Below are 20,613 nucleotides of genomic sequence, written 5' to 3'. Positions count from 1 at the left end.
TAACACTTAGGACTTCTTTGTGTTAAAACGTGAATGTTTTGTGCATAGCAAAAGAAGTATGAATCCAAAAAAATAATTGTTCACATTTTATCTTCAAGTTTAATATGTCTTTTTTTTTTCCCATCACAGCTATTTACAAATAACTTTGGGGTGCTCTTGAACAGTCAGTTCATTATATTGGGGGACAACAGGGCTGCTGGAATGTAGGAAACCTGATGGAATGCAGAAATATAAATAACACCAATGTTCCACAAACCAAAGTGTTAATAATGCCTCCCCAGAAAAAGTTGTCACAAAAGCACCTGTTTTTAATGTTTTTTTTTTTTCTGAATCATATATACCAGAAAATATGATTACTGAGACCTAGAACTACTGCACACCAGAGGATAGAAAATAACTCAATATTTATAATATTAAAATAAAGTGTTTAACCACAAAAAAGCAGTAATAAAATAGTTTCCTAATTTACAATTTGCATCCAAAGGATGAATAACAACTCACTAATAAATAATATTTATATAAATATTTTTGCATGTTGAAAATAGTTTTTTAAAAGGCAATGGTCTCAAGAAACGTCTTGAAAAATTTGGTGGAGAAAAACCTGATTATGTCCCCCTTCCCCCCACTAAATAAGGAACAATTTGGCTTTAATAAAACAAACACATCTTGCTGTAAAACGGTTGTGCTTGGTGTTTTGATAATGGCAGTCGGTGAGCATGGAAGGGATGAAGGAGGTGGTCCAAGGCAGCATGGATGTGCTCAGCTCTTCCTCACCAGTTCCCTCACTAGTTTTAGGATAAATACCTGTCAAGTCTTAAGAATGGAGGTTGGCGCTGAAGGTAGAACATCCTCCCTTAGATGGAAAACTTTTTCAATGCAAGGAGAGTTGGGAGCTGATAGGCAGTGTGTGGGAGAGAGGACGAGGTGTCCAGGAGCAGAGTTCTGGATCCCTGATGGGAGAAGAGATGGAGTCCACCCAAAGGAAAGGGGTTGGTTTCATGTGAACAGGGTCTTTGCAACAGTGACTTCTAGTAACGCTTGAACAGTAATGCCCACTTTGACCAGGCCTTTCTCTTCAAGGATGTGATGGGGTAGACACAGCTTTTCCTAAAAGTAAAAAGAACAGAACATCACATTTCAGGTGATCTGATTTTCTAATTCATAAAATCTTGCTACATCATCAATGGGAATTCAGTTGAACACTCTCTACAGCTATTTGACTACTTGGTCTACCTTCCTTCCCTTGCTTTCAACTCATTGCAAAGACCTTTCAACTCTGCAGAGAAGATGTTGATTATTCACATGTGGATGTCTTTCCAGTAAGGCTCCTAATCACCCTGAAGTCTGCAATAGATCTAAACATTTCAGAAACTTTCACACTAACAGCTACATAGAGTTGGTCAGCAAATGCACACTAATAGCTTCTATTATAAAACAAATTGCAAATAGCTTCTCACATATTTTAAAGGATTGCAAATACTCATTTATACAGACTCCGTACTGTTATACTGGCCATAAACCTTGACTTAATTTGTTTTATGTCCTGTGATTTCTGGAACGTAGGCATGTTGGCCAGTGGCATCCTTTCTTAATGGTTTATAAGCAGCCTTATAAATAAGTAATTTTAACCACACCCTTAAATAGCCTGTCTTCTAAGGTTCTTTTATAAAACTGTCAAAGACACAAATGCCATATGACTTTACTTCTTTTGCATGTTTGCTCGTGGGGCATGTCCAGCACACAACTACTCAAGGAAAATTATCAACACCAGTCACTTCTTGTGTGTAAAATTTTTGTGCTGCACCATACAGTGTACGAAACAAAAATTGATGACATAATTTTACACTTTTGCCTTTTGGCCTGAGTCTGACACCATGCAAGAGAATCTCCTTTCCAGAGTGTGTCTCCTTGACTAGGAAAAGATCCCACAGCAAACACTCTCGTCTACCTCACAAGGGTGTGTTCTCCATAGCTGAATAGTGACAGCTTCCTTTTCCTTTATTTTTTAAAGTGAAAACTAAAAACTGTATCTATTTATGTCATGCAACAGATGTTTTGATGTTAAGTACACAGTGTACAATGGCTCAGTAATTAATATTGTATTGTTATTTTTTGGTGAGAACACTTAAAACCTATTCTCAGCAATTGTCAAGTATAGAATACATTGTTGTTAACCATAGCCACCATATTGTACAATAGATCTCTTGAAATTATTCCCCCTGCTGAAATTTTGCATTCTTGGACTGACACGTCCCCTCTTTTCAACCATCTCACCCATCTCTGGTAACCATTACTTAACTCTGCTTTTCTAAGTTCAACTTCTTTCAGACTCCATATATAAGTAAGATCATTTTTGTCTGGCTTATTTCATGTAACATCGTGATCTCTAGGTTCATCCATATTGCTGTGAATGATGGTAGGATTTCCTTCTTAAGAATGAACAGTATTGTTTTAAATGGGATCTGCATCAAGCCCCAGACAGTGGAGTAGCGTTTAGCACAAAAACAACCAGAGAGCTATGCAGGACCACTTCCTTCCATCAGACTTGTGCTTGAGGAACCAGATCTTCCCGGTGCCTTGCTACAGGACTCTCCATAAATGACCACAGATACAATCGCTTTGTGCTTTAAGAAGATCTTCAAAGGACACACCATGAATCTCCAATGACTTCTCCCAGTCTCAAAGGTCAGTAGGTTCCTGCACTGTCTTGCCATCTTATCCCCTCTTCCCTAGCTTGTGGGAAATTCAGAGAATCTCAGACTTTGACCTCAGGCCTTAGGAAATTGCCTCAGGTCAATGTAAGAGAGCTGATTCGTTAAAGTACAACTTTAACCATGACTTCATGTAGCTGCTGGGGATGAAAACAGGATTGTCTTGTTAGTAGCATATTAAGTGAGTATGCGAGTTTTTGCTGCTTGCCAATTTAGTAGATGAATATCAGCATGGGAAAGCATGGGGGTTCTGGCTGAATGGTGAGCTGTGTGAGTCAGGTCAGATGGACCCTGCCTCTTGGTGGAACAGTGAGGGAATGTCTGTCTGCAGCCAGAGGTCATTGACTATCCTGGCGCCATCTGCTGAGTGTTCGTGAAAACACTCTAAACTGGCATTTCATTGCTGAGGCTGTTTTCATGGGGACAGGGACTTGTCTCCTTCATTCTCATGACTCCCACAGCACCCAATCTACCTTTGTCTTAGAAGGAAATTATAAATGACTACAAAGTACAGTTAAGCAACTGGTGCCACCATTACTTGGGGGAAAAATTGGTCTTCATGTCAACCATATGCTCAAATCAATTCAAAATAAAGTTTTTTTTAAAACCCTCTTAATAAAACATAGGTGATCATTTAATATTTTCTCTGATTAATGGATGGGGAAAGATTTTTCTAAGATAAAAAAGCCAGATAAAATATTACAAAGGAAAATATAAAAAGAATTGTTTAAAAAATTTAAAGCATAGTGTTATAAAAGAAAAAAAACCTCCCAAATTAAAGAAGATAAACAAACTATAAAAAAGTATTTGATCAAATTACAAAGGGTTTTATATGACATATAAGCTCAACAAATCAGTAAGAAAAAGAAGAGGTCAACAGAATACTGGGAAGGAATGTGGGCAGAATTTTTTTAATAAAACTTCACCATATAGCACATGTGCACAGCAGAGAGACAGAGACAGTAAGAGGGAAAGTGAGAAACTATCCCCCAGGGGGAATGGCCATGCTGCAATCCCTTCTCCTCCATTCTCCTCCTAGATTTTAGGGCATGCATGCAAGTGCACCTGGCATGAGCCTCAAGCCGCCCAGTCTGGGACTTGAACTGTGTTTGGCCAGGTGGGAGTATGGAGCCTTAGCAGAAATTTTTAAATGAGGAATAGACATTTTTAGAAATAGAAAATTTTAAATGAGGGATTTGCCCAAGGCAGTGAAGTGAGACAGTTTACTTCTCAATTTTTGCGGTTGAGAAGTTTACTTATGTTTAGTGCCCGAGTTCTGGCACTATTATATCCACAGTCTCTGTGTACAAGAGATTTTCAGGGGGAAGGTGTCATATCCTGATGGATGATCAGAGCAGCATGGTTCCTCCAGTTAGGGACCACCACAGTTGCTAATGAGCACGGGTTCCCGTAGTCTGCAGCTCTAAGCTGGAGGTCATGGGAGAGCAAGGCTGGGTTAAAGGGGTGGGGGCTTCAGACAGACAGGCATGGGAAGGTACTGCAGCCTCAGCCTCCTACCAACAGCACAGCTGGACACTTCACAGACTGAGCTAGGTCACAGTCACCTCCTTCCTACCCAGTGTGTATTTTTCCAAACAGCATTTCTCGTCTCCTTGGTCTCTTAAACCAGAAGCAGAGTCAAAGATTCTCCCTTCCACCTTTACAGTTAGTAATACGGAGTAAACAGAAGGCATAGAAAAGTGCCCCTTGCATCCCTCCTGACTCACATTTCATTCAGACTCTCTGAAGAAGCCCAGAGTCCCACAGATTACAATGATGGAGCTGGAGGTACCTAAGAAGACTAGGTAAACAAAACTACCTTATAATTACGTGGCAGTTCTAGTGACTTTTATTGTGAAATTGGGATGGAGACTCTGAAAGGAACTATGACTGGAGGCTCTGGTGTAAACTTGTTACAAACCATGAGAATTTATCACTCCTCCCTCCCTTCATTCTCTCTTTTGTGGCCACGCTACCTTCTAGTCCTTCCTTCTTTCATTCTCCTCACAAACTTAGCCCTTCACTCACCTCCTCACCCTTTACTGGATTTTCCTAGTATCTTCTAGGTCTTGGTGAACATCACTGTCTCAGGGATGATTCATTGTCCCCCCATGCCCCAGGTCTCCTTTGCATATGTTTTATAGCATCCTGTACCTGATTGACCACAGGCTCTGAACACTTGTCTAACAAAAGAGAAATGAAACAATTCCTCTTTAATTGTCTAAGGATCTGCTAGGTCTGCAAACTACCACCTACAGGTTAATTCAGTCCATGGCTTTATTATAAAGTTGCACTGGCATACAGCCACACCTGTTCATTTAGGTATTGTTTATGCTACAAAGGCAGAATCAAACAGTTACAGCTGAAACCTTGTGGCCTGAAAAGTCTAAAGTATTTACTATCTGGTCCTTTACAGAAGAAGTTTGCTGCTTCCTGTAATGACTGTAAGCTTTTGAGGGCAGGGTCATGTATCATCGTTGCTCTTTTATCCCCAGGGCTTACCATGGGGCCTTGCACAGAGTGTTCATTCGATATTTGAGGACTGACTGAATGAACACAAGAATGAACAACGTTGCAGTGAAATGCCAAGGAATTAGACACTGGTAGTCTTTTTTTTTTTTTAAGAGGTTTTTGCTATAGGGCGCGTGTGCTCACCAGAAAGAGAGAGAGAGAGAGAGAAAGCGAGAAATCACCCCTCAGAGGGGATGGCCACGCCGCAATCCCTTCTCCTCTCAGGATCTTGGGCACTCACGCACACGTGCCCGGTGTGAGTTTAAGCCACCAGGTCCGGGAATTGAACTGCGGTCGACTACATGAGAGTTCAGCGACATAACCGTTACGCTAACTGCAGGTCCCAACACTGGCAGTCTTAAAGAGGAAAAAAGTGCACATGCTATATGCCAAATTGATTTTTATTGAGAACTATGTTTGAAATCTGAAGCCTTATTTTAAAATCTCCTGAAATATAATCATATTAAAATATCTTCCACCAAATCCAAAATCACTGTCATGTTTCTGAAATTTCAATGTATCATCCCTACTTTCCCCATAAGTGAACACTCTTTGTCCTTATGACTCAGCTAGGGATCAATATGAATTTCAGAGAGATAACCCAAGCCACCATGGATTAAATGTAACTTCTTAGAACCAAGTAGCACCAGGACATGAAGTGCCTTTTTGTATCTACTCTCACTGGTAAAACTCCTATTCCATTGTCTTACTTTAGGTTATGTGGGGCCCCTTTCCACCAGCCCATTCCTAAGTGTCTCTCCTCAGGGACAATGAGGTGCCTATGAACTAGAAATTCATAAATAAAAGGAACTATTGGAAATTAGTAGAACTTGATAGAAATTCAATATACTTAGTTGTCACAAATTGTGGAAATTCTGAATGCCACCAGTTGGAGGAATTGGAAAAAGAGAATAGAAATGACTATTCCAAAAAGAAAAGATAAAAACTTGATTCCTTTTATCAGCCACTCAAAGGAAGTTTAAAAAAAAAAAAACTTTCTTGTGAGAGAAAGGAGATTCAGTATAAACAATAATACAACTAAATCCCCCAACACTCTCAAACCACAATATAAGGAGGTCAGCCAGGTATCCCCAGTCAAGCAGCAATGGTGGACATCATATTAGCTTATGAGTTGGTGTTTAAAAAAAAAAAAAAACTTTCTTGTGAGAGAAAGGAGATTCAGTATAAACAATAATACAACTAAATCCCCCAACACTCTCAAACCACAATATAAGGAGGTCAGCCAGGTATCCCCAGTCAAGCAGCAATGGTGGACATCATATTAGCTTATGAGTTGGTGCATGGGTGCCTTAGAGAAGAACCACAGAGAGGCTTAATATTCTGAATAGAAATTACCACTCAGCAATAGGTAGGACAATTCATTCACAGTTTTGCCTAAAGGGCTAAATTAATTGTGTTCTGCTAGTTACCATACTAGTTAATGAAAAAATATCATCCAATAAATCCCAAGATGTGCAGCACTTTAGGGTACAAATACATTAATGACATAAAAAATGAAAGTGCACCCAAAGAATACTTTGGATTCCAGAATTGAAATATGAATGTAGCTGAGAATTATGTCAAGTCAGCACTGAAAACTGAATTTTATATGATTACTCTATTCAGTTATTATTGATTATTTTCCTTTAGGTGGCAATCCAGGAAATTTTCTTTATACTCTTTCCTCCCCATAAAGAAGGGCAAAAACAAACGAACAGTGGCGACCATTAAAGGGACGCTTCAATGCACTGTAAAGCTTTATGAAAATGCTGAGAGCTACTCTGAATGCACATGAATACATGTATCAATGGATTGATAAAAACTTGGAATAATCACCCAAAATGTGTTTATTATGCAATATATGGTTCAGGGTGCTCATTAGACATTGAACAAAGGGATTTTATTGTGTTACAGATTGAAGAGTACAAGATAGCACCAAAGGCAATTCAATACATCTGTGGATAATTTTTACACAACTGAGGTTAATTAGATTACTTCCACATACCCTGTGTTTTACCAGTCAACACAAAGTCCAGGGGAGAAAGCTCAAGTAAGTCAAGGTATTATCTTGTAAAGAATGTTTCCTGTTAGGAAATCTAAGTTGATCTAGCAGCAAGGAATCTTTATAAATATATTCTTCTAACTACGTGGGGTTTTTGTATTCTCAAGTCCCCTGGATTCATGAAAATGTTCAGAAAAATAAGATTATCTTCTTAGCAGCTATGTATGAGGACTGTTTGCATCTCAGTGAACTAGGAATTCATCTTAAGTTAGTTAACGGCATCATTTCCCTAGCCTAAGAAATAGCATTTTACAAACAGGATGTAAAATGAAGAACAGAGGAGACGGCTTGACCTTGGAGCAGGGCCTTCTCATATTATAAAATGACAACCAAGAATCCAGGGATCTCTCGGCCTAGATAAGATTCTATTTTTTTTCTTTTAACACAAACATATCACACTGCTCCGAAAGCAAATAGAGCCGATATATAATACTACCAACTGACTTAAAGTGGGTTGCCAGTTAATGTCACTGGAAATAAAAGATTTAAGGGAACTTTCAAGTAATTAGAGAAACTACATTCTTCCAAAAAAAGAGCAATCTTACTGGCTTCTGCCATTGTAATCCAAGCCCTTGGACTAACAATGTTCTATAACTCACAGTTTCATTTTACTCAAAAAAGAGTAAAATTCATAACTGGACCTGCAGTTATCATGTGATATAGCACAAAAGCAAGATGATTCATAACATTACTCAAAAATAAAAATTCCTTCTGGAAAATACTTTTCTAAGAGCCTGACAGTAGACCTAACAAGGTGTTAAGTAGGACTACATGGTGTTTGGCATGTAAATGAATCCTCCAGGTGGCGCTCTAACAGCAATGGTGCTTGGGGTTCACTCAGGGTGGAAGGTGTTGCAACCCTCTTGGGTACCTCTCCCAGTGCCCTTTGCAGTAAACTGGGATTAATCCTATTGAATGGCCAGCAAAGCACTCATTGTCCAATTTGGTATTTGACAGTGGTAGTATTAAAGATTTTTATAATCAAAGTGGGCCAAAATGTTGCTTTTTGTCTCCTCTCCAAGGTGTCTCTTCTACAACTCAATTGCCCAGTCCTGAATTAGGATTTGCATTAAATACTGACCCAAAGGAAAGACTTTCACATACTACATTCTTCTATTCCTAATATGGAGCCCTCGTCCCTTTCTCCTAGGGCAGCAGATGCCCGTTGGGAAAGGGAAGAGCAATTGCATAGCACTGCTGCTGGCACTGTGTGGATGAGGGAGGAGGGGGGATGGACACACTTGCCTGTTGCTGTCTGTCATTAAGTGAGAGAATTTTTAAATGGGAATTGCGTTCTACAAGTTTGTGCTTCTGTAAAATCTGATTTGTAAATGTTCAGCTTCAAAACTCGAGAGCTTACTGAAAAGATGGTGGGAAGGTAAGTTTGCAAGGCAAGGGCTCGAATGGAGGAAGGACCCTGCAATAGATCAGGGTGACAGAGCAGAGGTGTGGATGCACATGCAGACGTTATGCAGACAGAGCATTCCAGTGGTAAGTGATATAGACCAGCACTATAAAGAGAATATGGACAAGACAGAAGCCTATAAGGTCCCTGGAGCGGAGGGCAGAAGTTGATTGTGGGGGTTTCTCCCCGAGTGCCAGCAGAGTGTCAACAGTCTTTCGAATGTGACGAAAATCCAACTGCAGGATGTCATACGGAGAGCAGAGGTCGGCCTATTCCGAGGGCAGCCATTAGAACAGAAAGAGACAGTGCATACGATTAAAAATACACAGAAGAACAGCCGGAAAGAAGCACACATTTTTGGTTACTAGCAAATGGCAGGAGTAACCCCTTATATTTCAAGCAGGTAAAACCCTTTCCACCATCAAAGAGTTTTTTCATCTATTACCAAAGAAACATAGAATACCCAACATGTTTTATACACACAGAACAAAGAAATACTTCACCCACAATCTCACTATTGAGGAATAGCATATTCTGCAATGTATATAATATCATTTTGTCATTCAAACAGTTTTAATATTCAAGCGGCATCTTGTGTTCGTGAATGCCATTAAAATAGTGATTTTTTCATTGGAGACTTAGCGCTTCCCCTTGTAAGAGAAAAAAATATAAACCTTCAGGTTTAATCACCATGCCTCCTCACCATTCTCTTAATGCATCTCTTAAGCTGATCTCTATAAAATGAATATAAAGTATTTCCCTCTGAAAGGTAACAAACGTACACCTAATTTATTTTCATTTTTATGACTGTTGATAATTTCTAGAGAATTCTAGCTCTAATTATGTTCCTAAATGTGTCAAGAAGAAGTAAATTAAATTTCATATCTATGCAACTATATATTAACCAAAAGACTGGAATGTGCAGTTGGAATAAAAAACACATCCCCTCTGTATAAAGTTATTATGTGAATTTCTTCATCTCTAAGCAGGTATGATGGGAAATGAACCCTCACATTCTGTCTACCTGACAGTCACCACTTAAAGATGCAGAACATCGACTTTACCAACTAAATGCAAAATTTAGATGCTCATCTTCTGAATTGACCTCTGGCAGTCTATTGCTGTCAGGAAGCCAACAGTTTTCTGATACACTGAATTCCTGAACCAAAAATGACCACAGCTTAAAATCAACAGTGACTATATGACTGATGTCAGTAAGAAACGTTGTGGTTTTGTTCCAAATTAAACAAAGATGGAAAATATTTGTGATACATTTTATAAATGCAGCTTTATTTTTAAATTAGGCAAAGCACAAGTGTGTGTGTGCAGATGTAATATATATTATGTTATAAATTACATAACATATGTATGTATGTATATATATATATATATACATACATACATATATATATATGTACAAGTTTGTGCTTCTGTAAAATCTGATTTGTAAATGTTCAGCTTCAAAACTCGAGAGCTTACTGAAAAGATGGTGGGAAGGTAAGTTTGCAAGGCAAGGGCTCGAATGGAGGAAGGACCCTGCAATAGATCAGGGTGACAGAGCAGAGGTGTGGATGCACATGCAGACGTTATGCAGACAGAGCATTCCAGTGGTAAGTGATATAGACCAGCACTATAAAGAGAATATGGACAAGACAGAAGCCTATAAGGTCCCTGGAGCGGAGGGCAGAAGTTGATTGTGGGGGTTTCTCCCCGAGTGCCAGCAGAGTGTCAACAGTCTTTCGAATGTGACGAAAATCCAACTGCAGGATGTCATACGGAGAGCAGAGGTCGGCCTATTCCGAGGGCAGCCATTAGAACAGAAAGAGACAGTGCATACGATTAAAAATACACAGAAGAACAGCCGGAAAGAAGCACACATTTTTGGTTACTAGCAAATGGCAGGAGTAACCCCTTATATTTCAAGCAGGTAAAACCCTTTCCACCATCAAAGAGTTTTTTCATCTATTACCAAAGAAACATAGAATACCCAACATGTTTTATACACACAGAACAAAGAAATACTTCACCCACAATCTCACTATTGAGGAATAGCATATTCTGCAATGTATATAATATCATTTTGTCATTCAAACAGTTTTAATATTCAAGCGGCATCTTGTGTTCGTGAATGCCATTAAAATAGTGATTTTTTCATTGGAGACTTAGCGCTTCCCCTTGTAAGAGAAAAAAATATAAACCTTCAGGTTTAATCACCATGCCTCCTCACCATTCTCTTAATGCATCTCTTAAGCTGATCTCTATAAAATGAATATAAAGTATTTCCCTCTGAAAGGTAACAAACGTACACCTAATTTATTTTCATTTTTATGACTGTTGATAATTTCTAGAGAATTCTAGCTCTAATTATGTTCCTAAATGTGTCAAGAAGAAGTAAATTAAATTTCATATCTATGCAACTATATATTAACCAAAAGACTGGAATGTGCAGTTGGAATAAAAAACACATCCCCTCTATATAAAGTTATTATGTGAATTTCTTCATCTCTAAGCAGGTATGATGGGAAATGAACCCTCACATTCTGTCTACCTGACAGTCACCACTTAAAGATGCAGAACATCGACTTTACCAACTAAATGCAAAATTTAGATGCTCATCTTCTGAATTGACCTCTGGCAGTCTATTGCTGTCAGGAAGCCAACAGTTTTCTGATACACTGAATTCCTGAACCAAAAATGACCACAGCTTAAAATCAACAGTGACTATATGACTGATGTCAGTAAGAAACGTTGTGGTTTTGTTCCAAATTAAACAAAGATGGAAAATATTTGTGATACATTTTATAAATGCAGCTTTATTTTTAAATTAGGCAAAGCACAAGTGTGTGTGTGCAGATGTAATATATATTATGTTATAAATTACATAACATATGTATGTATGTATATATATATATATATACATACATATATATATATATAAATAAAACTGCCCTTTACTTTAGCTTCATTGCTAAACAGGTGTGAATCATAGGGCAATTGAAACATGATTCTAAATGAGAGGTTTCTGTCTTGATTGTGTCCTTCCAAGATAGCTTGATGCCCTTAGGTAAGTAGGAATATTACAATATCAGGTGGGTTGAATAAGAGTAAAAATATCCTAATTTTATTTTATTTATGAAGGTAAAAATACACTTAACAAAAAAGTTTTCAGATTAATAAATCTGAAATAGTATACATATTCAAATCTTGCATTTTTTTTTTCTCAGTGATATGGAGGAATCAAGCTACCACTGTTAGAGTCTTCCCTGGAATTAAAACAACTACATATAGAATGGGTTCTACCAGGAGACAAATGCTGCTCAAGGACTCACAGATGGGGAAACACATAAGGAAAGAAGTTTCCTATTGCAATACGCATTGTCTATTGCAATGCGGTGCTTGACCAGTGAAATACAGGCAGCACAGACATAGAGAAGGTTTATACACAAACTGAAATGTGATTTTCACAAGGCTTATACGCAAACTGAAATGTGATTTTCACAAAAGTAGAATTTCCATGTTACAAGCAAATCATTCCATGCTAAAGCAAGTATTTCTATACATTTCCTGAATCCTCTGGAACATGTCTGGTCAGATCATCTTCATGGTTTGCATTGTACTTATTCAGTACACACGTCTCACAGAGGTGGGTGGCACAGAACCTTCTTATCCAGCAATCAGTTTCAGAATCCCATAGATCTGGGCTTAATTAAAGTGGGTAAGGCCTGGAGTCATAGCTCATGGTGGCTGGTTTAAATTAAATCATAATCTCTAAAGAAAAGACTGGTAGGCAAAAGTCTAAACCACCATAATTGATGTAGGGAATACGGGATGCTATGGTCATCTGAGAACTACTTTCCAATTCAACCCCACATGACATGGCCAACGGCAAGCAGATTCAGCCCTCGCAATGAGGTTATGATGCGACCCAGGGATGAAATTCCTAAGGGAATGTGGAATTTTCTGACCTTTATGTTTTCTGAAATTTAGCATTTAATGAGATGGGCTTAGAGATTACACTTCATTTCTTTTTGAAAATTAAAATCAGAAAATATTAGAAAGGAAATAAATTTAAAGGCAAAATTTTATTACATGAGGGGATCTTCAAAAAGTTCATGAAAAATACACATAGTGAAAAAATAGCATGGATTTCAAAAAATATTTTGCATGCAAATACATACTTTAATTCCATTTTTTTCACAACTTTTTTTTTTTTTTTAAACAGAGCATTTGTAATTACTGTGAAGCATTTGAAGGGTACAGTAATTCACTCGAGAGTCCCCAGAGGCAAGGGCATCAATTTCCTTTGGAGTGAATAAAAATCACAATCACCAGAGGATAAATGATCTGCTTAGAGCAAACTCAAGACTGAGTTACTGTTAAAGATCGGCTTTGGCCCAGCCTGGCGGTAGAGGGTTAGGATGCTGCTGCCATACTGGCACCATATGGGGAGACGTGAGGTTCCTATCCTGGGTCAACCTAACCACACAGGGCATGCCTGGGTGAACCCATGGTCCTGGCTTGACAGGACCCTATTGAGGGTTGCTCTCCTCTCTTTCTCTCTTCATGCCTCTCTCTTAAAAATAAACTAATTAAAGTGAAAGAATGACTGACTCAGTTTTCCCGGGTACTATGAACACAGACATATAAGTAGATCAGAGAAAAGATCTAGTTTTTTTTAGATGTTCTGGATGCAGCAACAGTCTAATTTTTTTTTTTAATCTTTTTATTTTAAAGAGAGATTTTTACTGTAGGGCGCATGTGCTCGGTGGAGAGACAAAGAGACAGAAAGCAAGAAATCACCACCCAGGAGAATGGCCATGCCTCAATCCCTTCTCCATTCTCCTCTCGGGATTTTGGGCACACATATTGAGTTTTAAGTTCACCAGGTCCAAGACTCAAACTGCGGTCAACTACGTGGGAGTCCAGCAACATAATCATTATACCATCTGCTGGTCCAAATAACAGTCTACATTCTAAGAGCTAACTCTATCTAGGTAATTACTTAGATATTTGAAATATATTTAATCATTTAAATATAATTTTAATTTAAAAATTCAAAATGTTTACAAAGTATGTTTTGAATCTAAAATGAATGTAGATAGTCATTCTGGAAATTTAAAGCCATAATTTAGTGACAAAATATAAATTGGCAGAGAGGGAAGAGATATCAGGGAGCATTTCCGGTTTTCCCCAAGCCTAAGACAATTAACCGACAATTTTAGATTTAGTGAGTAACTTTAATATTGGTAAGCTAATTTTAATCTAAAAATGTAATTTAAAACTTTTTGAAGATGCTGTTCCTAAAATGATTTATTCCCTTTTTTTTTTTAAGAGGTTTTTGCTATAGGGTGCGTGCACTTGCCGGAAAGACAGAGAGAGAGGGAGAGAGAGAGAGAGAGAGAGAGAGAGAGAGAGAGAGAAAGAAAACAACCCCCGCGGAGAGAGAGAAAGCAAGAAATCACCCCCCGGGGGGGAAGGCCACTCTGCAATCCTTTCTCCTCCATTCTCCTCTTGGGATCTTGGGCACACACACACGCAGATGCACCCGGCATGAATTTAAGCCACTGGGTCTGGGACTTGAACCACAGTCAACTACATTGGAGTTCAGTGAAATAGCCATTACGCTAACTGCTGGTCCCTAAAATGATTTATTACTCTTAAACATGCACATATAAAAGGTATCAGAACACTGACCAGAAGTGACCGGAAGGTACATACTTGGCAAAGGATGTTTACCCAAATAAAAGATGTCACTGATTTTATAATAATAGATTGACTCTGTTAAATAAATTAAGAGTTTGAGAGACTGGATGGTGGTGCAGTGGTAAAACGGGACACGTTGAGAGGCTGACCCATGTGGGAATGTTCTGGGTTCTTATCTGGAGACATGCTCAAGTACACTGGGCACATGTGTGCCCATGACCCAAGGGTGAACCACAGCATTGATACCCTGTTAGGGATATGGTTTCTCTCCCTGTCTCTCTCTCTCATCCATGTAAGAACAAATTAACTTTAAATCAATCATGAATTAAAAAACTGATGTTAATAAAGTAATAACCTTGGGTGATTCAATCTTCGACTTAAACAAAGTAAATGGGAAATTAAAATAAATCTTGTAATAACAATTTTACCCTTTCAAAAGGGTGCTTCTTGGTTATGATTTAAATTGACACTAAAGTCACTGATTTGTGGAAGAAAAAGAGGCATAAGGATCAAAGAGAAGAAGGAACTCATTTTTTCTATTCTCAGCATTATAACAAACTAATAGTAGCTTCAATTTATAAACTTTCAATAACAAAAATTCAGATAAGCTGCATGTGTATGATTTCCCAAACCCTCATAATAAGTGTAAAATAGGAAAGTTAGTACAAGTATTTTCAAATACGAAGTGTCATCATAAAATACAACATGATGCAAATATGAAAGCTACTGAAAAGAGGAAAAACTGAGTTGTAAATCCACTTATAATAACAACCACTATTAGCATTTAAATATGTGAGGGGAAATAAAAAAGCTCATCAAAATATGGAATTAAAGTATGAGTTTAGTTTGGTGCAAAAACATTCAAAAGCCAGGAGCCAGCAGGTGGCATACCGGTTAAGGCACTGAACTTCCACATGGCTGAAGACAAAGTACTTTTCTATTCTAAGTTCATGCCCTAGCTAAAGAGGGCAAGTCTGTTAAAATGAGGGCCTTGCTCTTTACAGACTCTACATGGCATGGTTCAAGTCCTGCACCTGGCAGCTCAAAAGTCAAGACAGATGCATGTGCATGCAGGCCCAACATTTTGGGAGAAGAGTGGAGAAGAAAGGACTGCAGCATGGCCATCCCCTCTAGGGGTGATTTCTTAGTTCCCCTCTCACCGTCTCTCTCTGTGTCTCTCTGGTGAATGCATTTGCCCTAAGGCAAAAACCAAAAAACAAAACAAAACCCTTGAAAGCCATGTATAGTTCATTTTTTTTCTGAATATGCATTTTCCACTAACTTAGTGAAGACTTTGCATATATTAGAATTTTAACATTTGGCTGATATAAAAGCTGAGAAACATAAAGTGACCTTTCTTGGATATGGGGAAATTTTCCCACTTCCTTTAGTTCTGAAAAGACCCTTGGGCTTCCCAGACAGAAAGAAAGGGCCATTAACTGCCAAGGTATCTGCTACTGTCAACTGGGTCACTGCTCTTAACTCTTCTATTTTCTCTCTGGAGACAGGAATCAAAATGGAAGCCTGGGCAGCTAGAAGACAAAGTATATTTCTATTCTAAGTTCACGCCCTAGCTAAAGAGGGCAAGTCTGTTACATTGAGGGCCTTATTCTGTAAAGAGTTCTGAAACTAAGGCTACCTATTTAAAATTAAGCAGAAACATCCCCCTTGGACATCAAATACATACCTATTTTCTGATATCTCTGATACTTAATAAACCAGAGACTTTTCTCAATGTGAGAAAAATACTAATAAAAGTCCTAAAATAGCTTTACATTTGAAACAACTTAGAAACCCCAGCAGCCAAACATGAATCTATGATATGCATATAAGAAGCCGGGACCAACCAGGTACACTCAGAAGAAACAAAGGAAGCCTCAGCATGCCTATAAATAGACTTGTGAGCCCCAAACCTAACTGGAGTTCTATTCTTAGGTGATTCAAAGAACATACCTTGAAGAACTTGGAAGCCCACCAAGGTCTGCCTTCAAGACCAAGTTGACACTTGCATGGGAGGTCACAGTCAGGGGCATGATCTGACCACACAGTATCAACACCACAAAGAAACCGGACAGAGTCCTACACTGTCACAATTCTGAATGCAGTCAATTCAAAGACGACATGTTTCTAGATTAAGTCATACCAGAACCACTCTTTTCTAGCCTAATGTAAAAACTGGGCTTAGAACACCACCAAGGGGGGCCAGATGTGTGACAGCAGTAACTCAACTGGATCCACTGGGGAGGTCCTCTGCTCATGTCCTGAGATTCCCTAATGCACACTGGAACACATATATGTGCCTGCCTTCTGGGCCAGCTCAGGCTGGGGATGAACTTCAGTGTGCAGATTCTGTTGGGGATGGCTGTCATTCTGTCTCAACCTCTCTTATGGAAGAAGTTTTAAAAACTGCCACGGAGGGACAGTCTCAGCCACTAATCCATACTATTTTCTCAGTGAATTTAGGTACTGTGCTGCCTCATCCTGCTTGAGATATTTCCTGGATATTCAATCAATGAACAGTGGTTCTAGCTGTTGAAGCACACATAAATGATTTATGAGCCTTAAACTCGCCCTGGAGCAAATACTTGGGATTGTATTCACAGGGAGTTCTAAAGAAAATATAATGAACTGTAATGATCAGAACAATTTTAAAATTGCTTCCATTCTGTCGTATTACATGTAGTAAATTTTACAAAATTTCTTCAGCTACTAATATTCCATTTCTACAAACATGATAAAATGATAAACTCAAAGCTGATTCTATTACAAAGGACCATAAGCTTAGGCAGAGAGCACAGCCATGGCTTTTTCCATTTCCACAAGGTGATTTATCTGTAAATTCAACATTTAGCTTATAAAAAACAGAACTCAAGATCTCTGTGGTTTGTATGTGCATGTAAGTAAGTTATAGATGGAGAAGAAAGTAGAAAAAGCTAGCAAATCAGAGAAAATTAACTATATTGAGGACTGGGAAGTCAATGAATATTTTGTTATCTAAATACTACTTTTGATGCAGTAAGAAAAGGTAATGTACAAGTCCTAAATACTACTTTTGATGCAGTAAGAAAAGGTACAAATCCACTTGTTTTTACATCATTCTTTTAAAATGGCTAAATTTTAGATGAAAAATTTCTGCAAGTAGTCTTATGCTATAATTATCTTTTTAATTTTAAATCATCTATGTATTTTGCTCCATATATATTCAAACATTAACCCTCTTCAGTAGTGACCCCATATATATTCAAACATTAACCTTCTTCAGTAGTGAAAGAACTATAAATATCTAAGGGGGAAGATGTCACCTGACCCTCCAACTTAGTGTTGTACATTCTTTTTTTAAAAAATTTTTGCTATGTGCTTGTCAGAGAGAGAGACAAAGACAGGGAAAGTGAAAAATCACCCCCCAGGGGGTGACGGCCACAATGCAATCCCTTCTCCTTCATTCTCCTCTTGAAATTTTGGGCATTCACACACAAGTACTTGGTGTGTGTTTCTCAAGCTGCTGGGTTTGGGACTCAAACCACACAGTTGGCCATGTGGGATGCAGAGCCTTAATTACCATGCCACAGACTGATCCAGTGTCATATTCTTAGAAGAAAACATTTTCCCATGCATACTGTAAAATAAAAACATGCTGTTTTGAATAAATAGAAAAGATCTGACAATTCTTTCCAATTGAGAACTTCTGATATTCCACTATAATATTCTTTCCTTACTTTAACATTCTCAATAAAGAAGTTCAACTGCTAATAGACTTTTCTTTTTTCTGAATCAATGAATTTAACACAACTTCTGGTCATCAATAAAATTCTACTCGATTATCCATCAGCGAAAGCACATATGTACACACACTCACATACAATACAAACTCAAAAACCTCAAACTTTCAAAATAATTTCAAACTATCCTGAGTGAGCTCTTTCTCAGTAGTTAACTGGGACATTCGCCAAGAAAGTTACTCATTTACTATTACTCATTTACTATATTTCAACTTTCTTGGGACTTAGGAGTTGTCTACTAGTGCTAGAGACACTAAATTAGGAGCATAAATCAGACATTTTGATAAATTTTGCTCTACATTTTCATGGTAATTTCATTTCCTTTTCCCTGCTTAAAGGAAATCGTGATTATGGACCTTTACTCACAATAAATGGCTAAGGGCAGTTCATTTTGTATCGCTGTAAGCTAAAAACACATCTATTAATTTAAAATAATCATAGGGGATTAGATTTTAACTCATCAGGATTTTCCAGCACAGACATGAATAATTTATCATCTGGAACTTGGTAAGAGAGTTTTGGTTCACACATGGGGTCTTACTAGCCCATGACAGAGTCAAATGATTAGAAAGGTATGTATGTGATTTCACATATATTCAAAGCCAAGAACATACACATAATATTAAGATGTATACATACAATACAGACACACAGGTTAACATTGCTGATGAAAGAACTGATCAGAAAAACATTTAGTCCATTATATAAAAATTACACTCTTTTAAAAAAAGTATAAGCTTATTTTCATTATGCAGCTCTGACATAAAGATGCTTTAATAAAGCTCTCCTTTCCCTCAAAGAAGATTAGAAGGCTATCTCTAACCCCCCACATGAGCCTCATCAACCTAAAAAACGTGGTGTGGGGAAGGAAGAAAGAAAAATAAAAAGGTGGTGAGAAAGAAGAAAAGGAGAGGAGGAAAAAATCCTTCTGTCAATTTTAATAACTAACTCCTATCACTGAGTACAGTGGTACTGAAATGTAATTCTTTCATGTCCTCACAAACAGTATCTCATGATAGAATATTTTTTGTTATTATTATTTTATCTTTAGGGCATTAGAAAAGGAAACAGGAATCATACATTTCAATTGTAATGATGATAAACTTCTCAATTTATACAGCTAGGTTCTGAGGGGACTGTATCACGGCTCTCTAAAAAATTATTTTATGTTACTAGCACCAAATTATTTAAAAGCCTCAGATCAACCACCTGCTTGAGGCTGAGGGTGAGGCTGGGGTTGAACTCAGGAGAGGGGAAAATTAGCAAACTAAGTGCTGGGATGGCTACAGAGTAACAATCTGGCCTAGAGCAGACTGAAGAAGAAAATGCCAATGCACAGAGTTAACAACTATAAAGCAACATACAAACATTGTTATTAATAATCATGATTAATGATAATAATAACAACAATATTTTCAATGTTGATTACTTAGAGCCACATGTCCAAAATGCAACCACAGGGAATGAAAACCATCAGTTGGTAGACAATGATAGGTCTTTGTTTGATCAAGGAAATCATTAGCTTCAAAATCCTACTCTCTGACAGAAGGCACAATTGTAGCATCAGCACTTTCTGCTCTTAAAGAATCCCCCCTGGGGGGTGATTTCTTGCTTTCTGTCTCTCTCTGTCTTTCTGGAGAGCGCACACACCGTATAGCAAAAACCTCTGTTAAAAAAAAAAAATAGAATCAAGCTAATTAATTGTAAGCAAAAAATTTCATATGTATTTCAAAATCTTAAGGAAAATTATTTTCCATTTTACTTCAGAAGTGAACACACTGTGTAAAGCCATTTTAAATCCAGTGCAATAAATCAAAAGTTTTACATGTTTATTCAATATTATTCCTTAAGGAAGATGAGTAACAAAAAAAAGTATGCACAAAGTTTTACATCTATTAAATGGTTCAAACAAATGTATTAAATAATTTTTTTACTGAAACATGATTATTTGAACTAAGGTTGATGTTACCTCTGGTACTCCTAATTTTCGGCATGCTTCCAAAAAGTTTTCCACATTTCTTCTGCACTTCGCCATGCTAAGTTTGGGCTATAAATGCAAATGCACAGAAATAATGTATTGTTAAAAGAAAAGCCATTTTAATAACTGGGTAAATTTTATATTTTCTAAATTTTAGACTTGTAATAACACAAGTAATACATGTCTATTGACAAAAAAAAAATACATAGGCAAATACAAGGAAACAAAAGATTACAGAGAAACATCAACCTAAAAATGAAAACTTAATATTCTGGCTGTATTCTTCCAGGTATTGCGTGTATTTGTGTGTGTGTGTATACACACACACACATATACATATATATTTATATACATACACATATGTATATGATACAAATACACTGAATTATATGTATGCAAAACTTTCTGCATACATATGTGTATATACACACACACACACACACACACACACACCTTATTTAAGA

General features: G+C 37.6%; 1 protein-coding gene across 2 annotated transcripts in view; it reads right to left on the bottom strand.

The window, feature by feature from the left end:
- Positions 1–500: 500 nt before the first annotated feature.
- The window catches only part of LRCH1 (leucine rich repeats and calponin homology domain containing 1), a 218,159-nt gene continuing 198,046 nt past the window's right edge, over positions 501–20,613 (bottom strand). For both annotated transcript variants that reach the window (XM_006140643.3, XM_006140644.3), the window contains 2 exons: positions 20,141–20,218; positions 501–1,107 (listed from right to left, as the gene is read on the bottom strand). In XM_006140643.3, coding sequence (XP_006140705.1) covers positions 997–1,107; positions 20,141–20,218 — 189 coding nt within the window. In that variant the 3' untranslated portion in view covers positions 501–996. The remainder of the gene's footprint in view (positions 1,108–20,140; positions 20,219–20,613) is intronic.

This window comes from Tupaia chinensis, unplaced genomic scaffold, assembly GCF_000334495.1.
Source record: "Tupaia chinensis unplaced genomic scaffold, TupChi_1.0 Scaffold000037_5, whole genome shotgun sequence".
Lineage (NCBI taxonomy): Eukaryota > Metazoa > Chordata > Mammalia > Scandentia > Tupaiidae > Tupaia > Tupaia belangeri.
This window is presented reverse-complemented; position numbering and strand designations above follow the sequence as displayed.